General features: G+C 45.9%; 1 protein-coding gene across 2 annotated transcripts in view; it reads left to right on the top strand.

The window, feature by feature from the left end:
- Positions 1-3,383: 3,383 nt before the first annotated feature.
- grip1 (glutamate receptor interacting protein 1) overlaps positions 3,384-12,413 on the top strand; it is a 157,392-nt gene continuing 148,362 nt past the window's right edge. For both annotated transcript variants that reach the window (XM_023826213.2, XM_023826238.2), the window contains exon 1: positions 3,384-3,623. In XM_023826213.2, the coding sequence (XP_023681981.1) occupies positions 3,569-3,623 (55 nt within the window). In that variant the 5' untranslated portion in view covers positions 3,384-3,568. The remainder of the gene's footprint in view (positions 3,624-12,413) is intronic.

The raw sequence follows: 12,413 nt of genomic DNA on the forward strand, positions 1-12,413 counted from the left end.
AAGGAGCAGCTATTTCTGAAGGACAATTTTAAGATGGGGGGTGAAACCCGAGACAATATCGTTCCAGGTGCACGGACGCACCAAGCGACGGCTGAGTTACGGTGTCGCCCGCGGAGTGAGGAAGTGAGCGATTCAGTGAAAAGAGCCGCGGAGGGTTAACCCACAGTTACATCTTCATTAGGGCCGATATGTGAAAAGCCAGGGTGAGACGGGGCCGCGTCTTCTGAATCTAATGTGACACGGCAAATAGGAAGGAAGCCATCGACGTGAAATAAGAAGCGATGGACGTGGTTCAGGAAATGGAAAACGCAAATAAAAAGCTAGGCTGCCGGTAAAAAAAACAACTTCCCACACATCACTTCTGTCTGGTCTGTGCTTTCAATTCTTGGTAGCTAAGTGACAGCTACGGTAAAACATTTCCCTGTGATTTATCACGACCCCGGCGCTTGAGAAGCAACAGGTTTGCATTAATATCCATCAAAAATGACAATAATTGCACCGCAATCAAGCCACGGGCTGCTGCAGCCTAACAGTAAACGTCCTGATTTTGAGGTAGATGACAAGCTCAATTATACACAAGCTCGGTTTTTTTGTACAATCAAGAGCAAGCTGATGTCTGGAGTTAAAACCTGCACTTTGTGAGGACAAGCTTCTCAATGTGCGGATAATTAACAGCATTCAGAAGTGACCAATTGTCTGTACCCTTGGTTTCTAGAGACTTTAGAGAAGTGGGTGCATATATACTCCGTATATTTTACTCATTCTGTGTCAATGTGCTCATTCCAAACAATGTACATTTCACTCCGTGTTTAAGGATGAATATAAGTTCAAAAAGTCAGATGTTGCACAAAACGCTTAACAAATTTGAGGTTTAGTGTCCACTAATTCATCTCCTGCCTGCTGACTCACTGGGGGAAAAAAGACCAGTTGTAATGTCATCAGATCGACCCAACTCAAATAACATGGATGCAGTCCCTTACCTCATGCTGCAGCCTAATTCTAAAACATTCTGTTGAATACAAGTTCCTCCCCTCTAAACTTCATTGGCTTACAGCCAGTTTAGTTATTGATTGAGCGACCAATGGCAAAATCTGTGCAAAGTGTTGTTGAGTAATTTCTCCTTGAAGCAAAAATGAGGGAAAAAGAATCAGCCAAACGCATGGTGAAAGACAGCAGGGAACAATTCAATAAACACACATAAAATTTATACCTAAATAAAGATGCACTATTGCTTGCACTGGCACTAACATAGATCATAATAATTGTGCCAGTACTGATGGTATGAATACTGATAATCCTTTTGCTTGTCTGTCTGTCACTAATGAAGCTGTATCATTCCAGAAGAATGCAGACCCCTAACTTTTATGGTTCGAGAATTGTAGCTTGTTTGCAAATGAGGATGATTATCTGATGAGATGGCAATGGCAGATTAATGAGTCAAGAAGACAGATCCTTTGAAATCCACAACGGGAGTGAACATGTCTTGCTTACCAAAAAAGTTAGCAGAAAGCCAGAGATGGAGGACTTTGCTCAACATGGATTCCCTACCATGTTCTTTGATTGTGCCTCATGGCACCATGTCCGCGTGAGCGGCTGAAGATAGTTCAGCTCTCCTCTGTGGCGGAAAAACTCTAATATGTTCAGCATAAGTCTGAACAGGAAAGCATGAAGATGACCCTCCTCTGTTCTACAAGGTTCTCCAGCCTGAGTGTGAAATTGCAGCAGAGAAATGGTGAGGGATTAAAAAATATCCTTTAGTGGATGGATTGGCACTCTAGCCACTGGGAAAAAAAAAACTCTGCTGAGGCATCACCTGCCACATGGCTGCACTCAGGTTCTCATCCCTGAGGCAGTTCGTCGTGTATTGGGTGCAGCACGCGCTTTCAGCGCATGCTCCTTACCTCTCTTACCTTTAGTGGATGAGTTGCGCTTATCATTTACCTTCGCACACTACCACAAACAGCAGGCGGCACTGACGCCATCACAGCTGTTTGGACCAACATAGAATCGTAAATTTATATTGCATCGCATTGTAAGTTAATAATATATTAATAATAACTGTCTGGTGAAATCATACTCCGAAGACTGCATGCTTTTTAATGTCATTTTGTTCCACCACAGTGCAGTGCTGAAATTTGCAAGCTCTGCTCTCCCAAGAAAAGCTCCTGTCTCGGGGCATACCCCCCGATCTAGTGTCAGTGCATTATCAGTGCAGGGTCCAGCGGACACCACGGCTGATTTCGCCGAAGGTGCCGGTAAGTCGCACGGATTGGATTCCTCCTTGTGTCCTGTTGCCGAACTATTGCCAATGAAAATGACGGTGTTATAAAAATACAAAGTGAAGCACATTGTCAAGCATTGTAATCACACAGACATCACTGTACAGCAAGTCCGCGGTCCTGCAGAAATGCCGCACCGTGACCGTCTGGGTCTTCAGCTGACTTTGGGCAACAGCATTTACTGTTTTAACTGAAAGAGGTAAAGGATCCCCACAGAATTACAGCAGGCATGTAGTCAGGTGGTGAAATTACGGGTTTGAACCGCCCCTCCCGAAATTTATTTGCTCCCGACCAAGGGTGCGTTTCCCAAAAGGTACATATAGTTGAAACCACGCAACGTACAGAATGAGTCCAACTATGCAAGTTGCCTTTTGCATTTAAAAAACATCAGAAATTATAACGAGAAACAGTAAGATTGTTTAGTACACTGATATTTAAAATGTATTTAGGTATATGATTAATTATATAGTTTCATTTTGTAATGTTTAACGTACAACATTACTACAAATGTAATTAAATTTGCAGTGGCCATAAAACATTACATTTTGACCTAGAAAAGTTTCATATATACTGCCCGTCTGTCGTCTATGCGCAATATAAACTACAGTATATAATCTGATCACTTTCAAAATTAAGCTATTGCAAATTTGACCTTTAATGCTTTTAGATTAAATATGCAAGGATTGGGTGAAGTTTGAAAAATCAGATTTCATTTTCCGTTGTTTAGTTTCTAGTTATGATCCATCAGACGTCTTCTGATTTAAAAAAAAAACTTTCGTGATTCTTAAGTTATTAAAATTAATTGGTTGCTCTGATCGTTTACAAGAAATTAACGTTGACCCGGCTTCTTATGGCGTGGACCAGACCATTTCCTAAAATGCATGGCACGGTTTCTTTTTTTTCCAAATGCAAGTAACCAAGAAGGCGCAGGAGCCTGTGAAACAAATACGGTTCAAACAAACAGTCGGAGAAATTCGGGTTGAATAATTGCGGCCCTTTAAATGCAAAATACCGGAGGGATACGCTTGGCCTTAAGTTGAGGAGGGCTGGAGCACGCTGAGGTCTCCCCTCGCTTTTCTCGCTTCTTGTATGGCGCCCTCTCTCACTCCCATAACGAGGCTGTGGGAGACGCGGCATTGAATTACGCCGGGCAGCCAGGAGAGAAAAAAAATGAGACGGGGGGGTGTCGGGGGGAGAGAGCGATACGCATGAAGAAAACCTGTACCGAGATTGCAATGCGCCGGAGATGAACCCGTGAAAATATCCTGAATGCGCGCACTGAATAGGAAATGCCGGGCTGGAAGAAGAACATTCCCGCCTGCCTGCAGGCTGACCAGGACGGAGGTAGGGAGAGCGTCGCTGCCCGTAACTGCGGGGATACCGGAGCCGGTTTGCTTGCGAGCTGGAGCCGCGCTCACTGGCTGCGCGCAGCAGCCAAAGTTGCACAGAACCCATCGCCGGGAGTCCGATGGGCAGCGATTAAGCGCTGCTTGGTTGCCTGTGTGATTAGATTAAATGGGAACTTTTTTCCTTTCCGTCCCCTCCCTGCTCGTGTCCAGCAAGTGCAGTTTTGCCTTACGGGGGGTGGCTCATGTTACAGGGGGCCTCTCTTGAGACGCATCTGTCCAGACAGCGGGTCCGTGCACATGCTCGTCGGCTTATGTAGTTTTACGTATAAGTGCGCCCTCGCTGCGCGTTCCCTGTGGGCTGGCTCGCTTGATTTCGTGCGCTCCCTGTTGTACCCAGCGGGCACGGAAAAGTTGTAACGTTGTACGCACGTCCGTAGGGGATTTTTTTGTGTGATCTTGGCTTAATTACAGAGCCCTTGGTTTGTGCTCGATCGCAGCCATTTACCTTCAACAGGTACATAGTGGGAGCCCTTAACGACTTCGAGATAATGCATATAGGCGTTTGACTTTGAGGGACAGTTCACGAGTTATTTGGGGTCGTACTCGTACCACGATAGTCGATAATAATTGTACGAGATTTAATATTGAACGTGGTTCTAGTAGTCTATGGTTATGAAGTTTGGGAAGTAAAGGTTCCTGCATTTCCTTGTATGTATAAAAAAAATCAGCCCCGTTAGTACGAAGGGGATTGTTTCAGCGTTTCTTGAGATCGTACCTCTTTCATGTTCTGATCGCAGCTGTCAAAGCCTCCCGTTTACGAAGTCCCCAATTTCCGATGTGTGGTAGACTGTTTGCAAAGGGAGAAAACAGACACCCCCTGACGTGCTCTTGGAAAGTACTACTGAACAGATTCGCCCTGGCTCCTAGTTTGGGTTTCACACCATGAAAACACAATGCAGCGTGTAAGCTAAGTGTAGCGTTAACCTTATCCCTGTGGTCTTCCCCTTCTTCCCCTGTCTTCTCGGTAAATAGTCTGCAACATCTAGCTTTGCATAATAAAGATTGCTCTTGTGCACAGAGACCAAAACCCTTTTCAGCACGATGTAGAATGAGCTTATAGTAGAGGTTAGTATTATACTCTATTGCAATAATTATTGCTGACAGCTTTTTATTAGTAGCAATTGATTCTTTAGTCTCTTATTGAAATTTATGCCGTTGGACAGTCTCGAGTGCTGGCATTCATTATTTATTATAGCATGTTTACCCCTTTTCAAATGCGCTGAATGTCAATACTACTCCGGTTTCAATAAAATATTGACAACCCGTATCTAACCACAGAAAGGCAGTTTGTTAAAGTACGCATGTGAGTTTCAGGCGAGTCTCTGCGTGACGTTTCTGAAATGCTGGCAAATGGGACATGCTTCTTGACACCAGGATTAATGCATTCTCACCGAGGAACTTGGCACGCTTTTGTAGTTAAAAATTCATAACTTACTATTATCTGTCAGAGGTGACAAATACAGATAGGCTATCCAAATAATGATGCTAGGAATTGGTGCCCCCGATATTCATTCTGAGAAATGTCAGCGTGCTTATGACTTTCATAACTAATTCAATAAATCATCCAGAGGGACGATCGGGATGGGGGCAATCTTAATTCCCCCGCTCCCCGAAGCACCGTTGTCTGTCAGAAAAGCTGTCAGTAACGTCGGTACTACAGCCTGCCGCCTCTCCTGTGGGCAGCATGTGCGGTGCTGAGGAATGAAAATCCAGCGCTGATAATGATTTTTATGACCGATCCGCCGCGCTCTCTAAAGCGACGCGTTCCGGTGAGTCCCGATACCGCAGTCCCGCAGTCCGGGGCCAGATCGCGGTCCCTTCAGAGCCAATCCTGTGTGACGTTTCAGCTAATGCTTGGAGATAAATCCAGTCTAAGAAAAACTTAACTGTCTTCCTAATCATCTTGGCGTATTATAAACATGATATGCTGTACTTTTTGTGTGTGCTTTTCTACTCTCTGTCCCTAACTAAATAGCTACTGATCAGTGGCGTTACTATGATGTCATCCTGGTGTGGGCATTAGGATATTTTGGGGGGATACCAGTGGTCTTGGGGGGGGGGGGGGGGTGATATTCCGCCATCCATAACCACTAATATTTAGTTAAGCAGTGTCCTCAAATCTTTGTTCTTTTCTAAGTTTTCTCTCCATACCATTTCAACCCGTCCCTCCATGTTCCTTATTCTCAATAAGTCGAAATTCTCTCTAAACCATTGGGATGAAGCCATTTTGTGTTGAATTAAAAACAGATGCTCCTCTACAAACGAGATACGTTCCGAACGGCCGTTCGTAACTTGAAATGTTCGTAAGTTGTTATTCAACATAATTTTAAGGGTATACGCAAGTACAAAGAACTAGGATGCTGGGAGTACGCACGCTACACTGCTGCGCGGTGGGAGTAGCGGCCAGAAGTCGTACCAAGCAGAATGGGCGCGCAGAAAAAAGAATTGAGGTTGCGGACATGAAACTGCGGCCTAATGAACACAATTTGGACTTGCAGTCCTCTTCCTTCGTATGTCTGAAAGTTCGTAAATAGAGGAGCTTCTGTACGTTAAACCAGAGGTAGGTTTTGTCTTCATAGATAGAGGCGATTATGGATGGATTGATGTACAGCAGCCCCCTTCCCACTGGGGCTTCGTGCCCCTGAAAGGCTTGTGTGCTGCATTGAAACGTCAGACCAAGCCACTGTAATGAAGGGGCCCCTTCAGAAATGCTGCTCGTCTCTGGGGGCCCCTTCAGAAATGCTGCCCGTCTCTGGGGGCCCCTTCAGAAATGCTGCCCGTCTCTCGGGGCCCCTTCAGAAATGCTGCCTGTCTTTTGGGGGCCCCTTCAGAAATGCTGCCCGTCTCTTGGGGTCCCCTTCAGAAATTCTGCCTGTCTCTGGGGGCCCCTTCAGAAATGCTGCCCGTCTCTGGGGGCCCCTTCAGAAATGCTGCCCGTCTCTGGGGGCCCCTTCAGAAATGCTGCCCGTCTCTGGGGGCCCCTTCAGAAATGCTGCCCGTCTCTGGGGGCCCCTTCAGAAATGCTGCCCGTCTCTGGGGGCCCCTTCAGAAATGCTGCCCGTCTCTGGGGGCCCCTTCACAAATGCCTCCCGTCTCTTGGGGGCCCCTTCACAAATGCCTCCCGTCTCTTGGGGGCCCCTTCAGAAATGCTGCCCGTCTCTGGGGGCCCCTTCAGAAATGCTGCCCGTCTCTCGGGACCCCTTCACAAATGCCTCCCGTGTCTTGGGATCCCCTTCAGAAATGCTTCCCGTCTCTGGGGGCCCCTTCAGAAATGCTGCCCGTCTCTGGGGGCCCCTTCAGAAATGTTGCCCGTCTCTCGGGGCCCCTTCAGAAATGCTGCCCTTGGTCTCTGTTCCCATTACCTCTGCAGCTGTACATTTTGCTTATCGTTGACATAACTGGGGTGATTAACAGAGATGGGGGGTGTAGAGAAGTATGTAATATATGATGTGAATTGTGTAAGAAAAAATTAGGCAGAGTATAAAAGGCCAGCGGAAGATGCGATTTGTCTCGCTATATAAATATCTGCAGGTTTTTTTTGTTTGTTTTATTTTCTAATAAAAAGGGAAATTGCATTTTCTGTGCCCGAACACATTTTCATCCATCACCCTATCTTTTTACATTTAAACCCATTTCTCCTCCCCCCCTCAGGCCCTGCACATTCTCTGTTCCCCCCCCCCCCCCCCCTCCCATTTCGTGGGCTTAACAAATTCAGGCTAAATCCCACTGAAGGAGAGATGCGGCCGCGACGGCGAGTGTAGAAAGGGGGCCTCCTGACAGATGTGGTGGTGGCAGGGGGAGGGAGCACCGGCCTGCTGGGAAGGCTGGCGGTGCAGCTCCCCAGACCCCCGCCTGGCCCTCACGCGTTTGTCAGAATGTTCCAGCTCCAGATTGGCCTTTTCTTTTTAAGAAAAAGAAAAGACTAATACTTTTGGCTGTGGTGACCCTTTTTGAATAACGTATTTAAAAAAAAAAATAAAAATTATTCCCCACGTGCACTTTCTAGATATGAAGGAAGGGGTGTGTGCGTGCGTGTGCGTGTGTGTGCGTGTGTGTGCGTGCGTACGCAACACAAGTTATCAAACAACAGTTGAGAAAGTAAATTGCTTTTCTCCAGAACTGAACATTAGCTCGGAGTCTCTGTCTGGGGGAAGCTTAAAAACTTGTCTCTGAAAACTTGCTATAATCAGTGTATGTGCTGAATATGTGCATGTGCTGAATATATGGTATACATGCATGCATTATTTCTTGTAATATGCTATGCAATAATGCTATGCATTATTTGTTGTATTTTATCTTCCCGTATACACTGTTTAGAGCAGACGGGAACAGGAATGCGTATCAACACCCCTTTTGAAAAGGAGTCGTCATTGATAATTAATATTAAAAGTACAATGGGAGCTGAAAGGGGTTGGCGTCTGCGGGCCTGAAGGTGTGGCAGGTGGCGGATGGTCCAGTACGCCGACATACTCATTTCATTGTTAAATTCACTGGCTTAACATCAGAAGTGTAGGACATGCACCTCAGCTGGATGCTGAGATGCATTGTGGGTATTTTGTTCAGGCCCACTGGACGTAGAGGGTTGAAGTCTTTATCTTGTTGGCACGGTGCCCTGATTTACCTGTTTTTACATTAAAAATGATTGATTATGAGGTCGTTCGGATTGTTTTGTTTTGAAATTCGTTTGTGGGCTGACCGAGCATTTTTTAAAAATCCTGGGTGATCCTGCGTCTGTGTGTGTCTGTCTGTATACACACATGCAGATGCTGATGCAGTATAAATACAAAGATGCTCCCATGCTGAAGCAAGCTTTCTTTCTGCCAGGCTTTCTGTTTTATGAAGCCTTTTTAAGGAGATTTTAATATATGATGTACTATCTGCTTCTCCTGTACTAATACATCCCCTTGTGGGGATGTATTAACCTCTTACAGCATGATCTTCACTGTGGTCTTTGAGCATCAACTTCTGTTTTTTTATGCAGCAGCAGGTCATGTGACCAGCAGCAAATGATGAGGTAATGGTCCCCCCCCCCTCCCCTGTTGGGTGGTCAACTGCATGACCAATCTATCAATAGTAATGCCCCAAATCCCAGATTGAAGCTCTTTTCTATAGCACTTTTTAATGAAGTTAATTAAAACTTTGTACCGCTCTTGTTCTCTTTAATGCAATTAATTAAAATGCCTTCAAACTTTGTCCATTTTTGTGTCAGCTAAGAGGGACCAACATGAACAACCATCTGTCCTGCTGCCACTTCTGCCATGTTCATTTCAATGAGTTTTTAACGGATCAAGTTTATTTCAATTATAAATCATCCATTTGTCAATGTGCTGCTCATGTGATCGTCCCACCTATACAGCGTGTCAGTGGCTTGTTTTGGTGAATTTAGTAGTAAAGTCAGCAGTAGCAGATTGCAGAATATTAATTTTTCCATCACAATTTCATGACTGCTAAATTGTTAGTCGTGGGCCAGTATCTGGTCCTGTCCCATCCGCTCAATAAGGCAGATGTGCTTTAGTGAAAATGAGTCTTGTGTCGTTTTGTTCTGCATTTAAGTGAGACTATTACTTTATCAGTGTATGCTAATAAAAAAACCTCATTCCTTGCATGGCAAGATTTTTTATTTTTTTTTACAATAGCAAGCTCATTGGTGCCAATTGGGGCATTTCTCGCTGTGAAGCATTAAAATAAATGCTGCAACAGAGATTAGTTTTTAATTTAAAGGCAGAACATTTCATCACAAGATTGCTATCTGAAACAAATTCATGGGGGAAATTGATAAAACAGGGTTTGTGTAAGTTTATAAAAATGGCTGAAGCTGACTGCCGCTCTGTGCCGTCTGGTGAATGGCAATGTGTCCCTGGGCTCCCGGGACCACCGATGGGAATGCCGTCGCTCCTCTTAGCATTCAGCATGGCCGCTGGTCTTTATGTCTCTGTTAGGACAGCGAGCTGTAGCAGGAAATCCTTATGTGTCGTTTGGGAGCGAATTAAATGCAGGTGTGGCTGTGCGGTTAACGGGCTGCTCTGCTCGCCTGCCCGCTCGGATCTGGAGGGGAAAAGGGGCAGTCTGTCGCTGTTTGTTGTGTTTAGTGATTACGGTACTTCCTGCTTTCGATGATAGGGGGCGATGTGTGGCTAAGCGGGTTAGGATGCTGTGCCCGCAATTGGAAGGTCGCCGGTTCAATTCCCAGGGTGAGCAGAGTGGTTTTGCTGCTGGGCCCCTGAGCAAGGTCCTTAACCCCCCCAGTTGCTCCAGGGACTGGCTGACCCTGTTTTTCAATTGTACGTCGCTTCGGATAAAAGCTTCTGCTAAAGAAGAACTGCTTCAGATCTTAGAGAAGCTGCAACCTTGGCGAAAAGCAGTGACCGTCAGCCTACAGGGCGGCGCCACTGGGATTCTGTGCAGGATGTGGGCTGATTGGGGGGATAAGGTACAGGCTAAATTGGCTAAATGAGCTGGTAGGTAGGCTTTCCATTCATGTCTTCCTTCTGTCAAGGAAGGGGGGAGAAGATATGTGAGCCTCTGTCTCTGATGGTCTGCAGTCAATCATCGAGGCATGGTTGGTCATCGAGGTTTGAGGTTGTGAAGAAGGGCAGTCGTGAGTAGCAGAGATGGGTCCCTGTCCTCTAATCAATGGCTGCTGATGCGAGACCGGGGAGTAGGGAAGGCGACGATTCGGGCTTGTTATGAAAGTGTTTGGCACAGATGGGCTCTGAAGGTGCCCGATGATACATGGAAAAATTGAATGGTCAGATCAAGCTGCAGGATTTGAAATCATAGGGGTTTGCTCCATCAAGAGGGAACCTTCGCTTCCCTTGACAACATTCCAGTCAGAGGAACTTTGAGTGTTGAAGCCAAGGAGCAACGTTTGGTTACAGCCACATTAGGCAGATATTACCTGGTCTGCAGCCTTCTCCTCTTTGATAGTCTGTGTTTTGTAACCTGGTCCTTGGGGACCCCCAAAGAGTCCGTGGTGGGAGCTGGGAGGGAGCAAAAATATTCACTGTCTGGGGGTCCCAGAGGAGCAGGTTATTCCTCTTTGTGGAGCAATGAATGCAACCTCAGATTTCCAATAATTAGAGATGCACGATAAATCAGTTAACATCTCCGTATTGGCCCGATATTCATTAAAAAAACAAAGATATTGGTCTGATGCGTAAATCTTGGCCAATTATTGCTGTCTGATGATCAAACTTTATCATCACTAAAAGTTTGCAGCACCAGAGCTAAAGAGATAACTACTAAAATAACAGTGATGATCAGATTGGACGATCAGCCATTCTGGATGGGGGAATTCACTGGCTTACTCACCACTTGGAACAGGGGTGGCCAATCTTACCCGCAAAGGGCCGGTGTGTATGCAGGTTTTTGGTTTAACCTGTAGGTCAGCTGTTCAAACCCATGTGTGAGGACTCCTCAGCCAATCAGTCCTCTAATTCGTAATCTAATTAGGGAGTTGCAGCAAAAACCCGCAAACACACCGGGTCTTTGCGGATAAGATTGGCCACCCCTGACTTAGAAGTACAGGTGCCTCTTTTGATGTGAAGAAATAGGGATGCCACTCACCAGCCTGTTATTGGTATTGGCAATATTCGAGAAAAATATATTGGCGTTGGTCAAAACATCCATATTGGTGCACCACTAACAAAAACACAGGCTGCTGTTCATAAACGTGCCAGACTGGCAGGTGGTTACTTAAAGGTCTAACTGGCATCTTATTGGTCACAAAGGCCTGAGAAGCTGTGAGAGGAACAGCTTGCCCGCATGCTGGTGCTGACAAATGTCCCCGTGTGCAGCAGCTTTTCCCCGCGGCGCGGTGCCACCTGGTGCCGTTATCAATAAGACGTCTCCCTTGAGTTCCTGGCTATGGCCTCGCGACGCAAACGTTTATGGTCTGTTAAGGTCACATTGGAGGTACAGCGGGACTCCCCGAGATGGACAGCTTTGCCTTAAAGGCATTTTGGGCCCGGAAAGTAATTTTGTGGCTTGGCTTTGTTTATTTTTGCGGTTTCAGAAATGTCATGCTTTTTGTGGCTATTTGTTGAACTATTTTTACATGAAATTGCGAGCTGTTATCATTACATGCTGTTTGCGCTCGTTTACAAAAAGGAGATTTACTGTCCCTCAGTACCCATCTATCCCAGTAATTAGGCACCTATTAGGATTATGTAAAAGACCAAGCTAATTGCAGCAATTACGTGAAAGCTCATTAAATCATTTTGGTAGGTATGTAGGTAGATTGGCATATGGTTCGTGTGGCCCTTGTCTACCAGATTTGATTTAACATAAAAGTGTAATTACGGGCTTGTTACCTGTGTGCTGTTCAGCATAAGATTGCGATTAGTCTCATTACAGTTACACAGAGCTCTGTATAGGAGTACGGCGGCTGCTGTGATGCTTGCAGTCGCTGTCTGTATTTTTCTATTGTCTGTGTTTTTTTCAGCGTGCATCCTACTTTTAAACGCTGTAACGACGATGCGTCGTGATGGATGGCTGTACCTCTGTGCCCCCTTCATTTTTCATCTGTGACATTCTGAGCCGTCCTGTCATTTTAGGGTCAGCTCGGGGAAAAACGCCTCGTCAGTCATGCCTGCCTGCTCGCTCCCCCGTCCGCCTGTCTTCCTCTCAGCTGTGGGCTCGACGCTGATAGCGAGCGGACAGGAAGTGGCATGAGGGGCTGGTGGGATAGATGCGGTTTCACGACCTTGTCTCTCGGTGCTTTTTA

This window comes from Paramormyrops kingsleyae, chromosome 1 (assembly GCF_048594095.1).
Source record: "Paramormyrops kingsleyae isolate MSU_618 chromosome 1, PKINGS_0.4, whole genome shotgun sequence".
In the NCBI taxonomy this organism is placed as follows: Eukaryota; Metazoa; Chordata; class Actinopteri; order Osteoglossiformes; family Mormyridae; genus Paramormyrops; species Paramormyrops kingsleyae.